The following is a 2,147-nucleotide window of genomic DNA, read 5'->3' on the forward strand; positions in this document are numbered from 1 at the left end:
TTTTTTTTTTTTTTTAAACTATCAACATTAGTTGTGATTCTCGACTCGGTAAGTCTGAGGAATATGCCTGCACAACGACCTGTACTGCGTATCCGTAACTGAGGGGTTTTCTGCGCCGACTAGCGTTGGGTGGAAGTTTATGGACACAGATGCCCAATATAACAGCAGATACACACACCAGGTTGGTGTTGCCACGTGCCCTGGAAGGGTACTGTCTTCTCCGCTTTAATACAAACTGGCAAAGCAAAGAGAAACGGCGTGCCAGACCTGATTTACATACAGCCCAGGGCAAGGGTCTCCGCGGGTCTCCGAATCCAGCCTCCTCCTCAAAGGCAGTGATTTGCAAAGAGTGGGCAGGGAGGAGCACGAGAGAAGGACACACAGATATTGAAGACTCCCCCGCGTGCGTGCGTGCGTGCGTGACTGCGCACGCGCGTGTTTCCGCGCCGCCCGCCACGAGGGGCGCGAGATCCGCACGGTCCGAAGCCGCGATTCAGCGATTTAGCTCCGGCGCTTCCCTGGCGCCGCCGTCGGGAAACTGCGGAGCCTGACCTCGCCGGGGTCCACCGCCAGGGGGCGATCACCCCACGACGCGGGGACTCTGGAAGGACTGAGAGGGAGGAAGGCGGGGAAGGGGCGGAGGGGCGGAGTTGCACTCTGGCGCCGCGACCCTTACCTCCAGGTAGTACAGGTCCACGGTAGTGATCTGCGAGTCGAGGAAATCTTCATAGGTGTTGAACTGAGTGACTATGTTGTCCACGGCCGTCAGCCCCTCGTCCTGATCCATCGTGATGCCCGGGCCAAAGCGTCCCTAGCGACCGAGGCGCGAGGGCCGGGTCCGGAGGTTCCACCCACTTCGTTCCTTCCAATCAGTTGGGAACCGGTGCGGAGCCCTGTCGGTTAATCCCGCCCCCGTGTTTGTGTCTGAGTTTCAAGTTTCCCTCTAACTCCCGGGAACGCGGTCTCAAATGACCCGCTCCAAATTCAGGTCTGGCACCAGTCAGCTGACTCAAACCTTGGTGAAAGGTGGAGCCACGTGAGAGATGCAAATTACAATCCAAAATTAAAAATTATGAGACTGCGAGGATGTGTAGACAAAATATTATAGATCGGCGCTATTAATCTCGTTCCAAAACAGTGTTACGCAGGGCAGAAATATCGAGGTACCTGAAGGTCTATTTTTGCAAGAAGTGTTTCTCAAAACAGAAGTCTTTGGAAACGGTCTTGTGTCCAAAAACAATAAAATATTTAATGATTTGTTGAAGTATTTTAAAAATTATATCTTAAAGGCAAATTATTGCTACTGCTTGGAAATGAAGAATTTATGAATTTCCCAAATTAAAGGAATTCAATGAAAATATCTTTGAAGACCTCTTGTAGCCCCAAGTGCTTGTTTTTTAAACTTTTTTAAACTTTATGTTTCAATAAGCACACAATGGAAGACCTTGCTTTTGTTGAAGCTGCCTTTCTTAAAGGGCAAAATATCTGTGGAAAATTAGAAAGTAAAGGTTCTTACTAAAGACTTTTCCTTTAGAACCAGTTTTGCATTTTTAAAACGGATTTAAAGTAATCCAACGTGAAAGCTGGCAAAACTTTTTAGAATTCATTTTTAGATTTTAATATTTTACAGATCATATTTGCAAATTAATATACAATACAATACTGAGCCTGTGGTAGTTGCTCTTTAAAGACTTCTTGAATTGATTTTGAAGATTTTCAGATGTGCTAAAAAAAATTTAATGAAAATATCTGGTAAGATACTTGGCGGTCAGTTAGCTTCCCCAATTTAAAAAGGTCATCTCAAAAATTAGGGTGTCACAGATGTGCAAATTTTAAGTGATATAGATAAAATAATTTCTAAGATATCACTGACTTATTTTTTAATTAATGAAAATATCCTGAAATATTTTAAAAGGCATTTTGGATTTTTTTTAATGCAATTTAATCATTGAATTCAGAAGAAAGGATAGGGAAACCCTGAACACTCAAAATACAACAAGAAAAGAGGGAGGCCAGCTGGCTCAGCCAGTAGAGGATGCAACTCTTGATCTCAGGGTAGTGAGTTGAAGCCCCATGTTGGGTGGAGCCTATTTAAAAAAATATGACAAAACAATATTTATTGAACCCTCCCTGAACGCCAAGCTCTA

General features: G+C 44.7%; 1 protein-coding gene across 1 annotated transcript in view; it reads right to left on the reverse strand.

The window, feature by feature from the left end:
- CFAP299 (cilia and flagella associated protein 299) overlaps positions 1–787 on the reverse strand; it is a 506,690-nt gene extending 505,903 nt beyond the window's left edge. Inside the window, exon 1 of the mRNA XM_081812270.1 lies at positions 677–787. Within this exon, the coding sequence (XP_081668396.1) occupies positions 677–787 (111 nt within the window). The remainder of the gene's footprint in view (positions 1–676) is intronic.
- Positions 788–2,147: the final 1,360 nt, after the last annotated feature.

The sequence above is a fragment of the Leptonychotes weddellii genome, chromosome 2 (assembly GCF_054177405.1).
Source record: "Leptonychotes weddellii isolate Sample4059 chromosome 2, ASM5417740v2, whole genome shotgun sequence".
Taxonomy (NCBI): domain Eukaryota; kingdom Metazoa; phylum Chordata; class Mammalia; order Carnivora; family Phocidae; genus Leptonychotes; species Leptonychotes weddellii.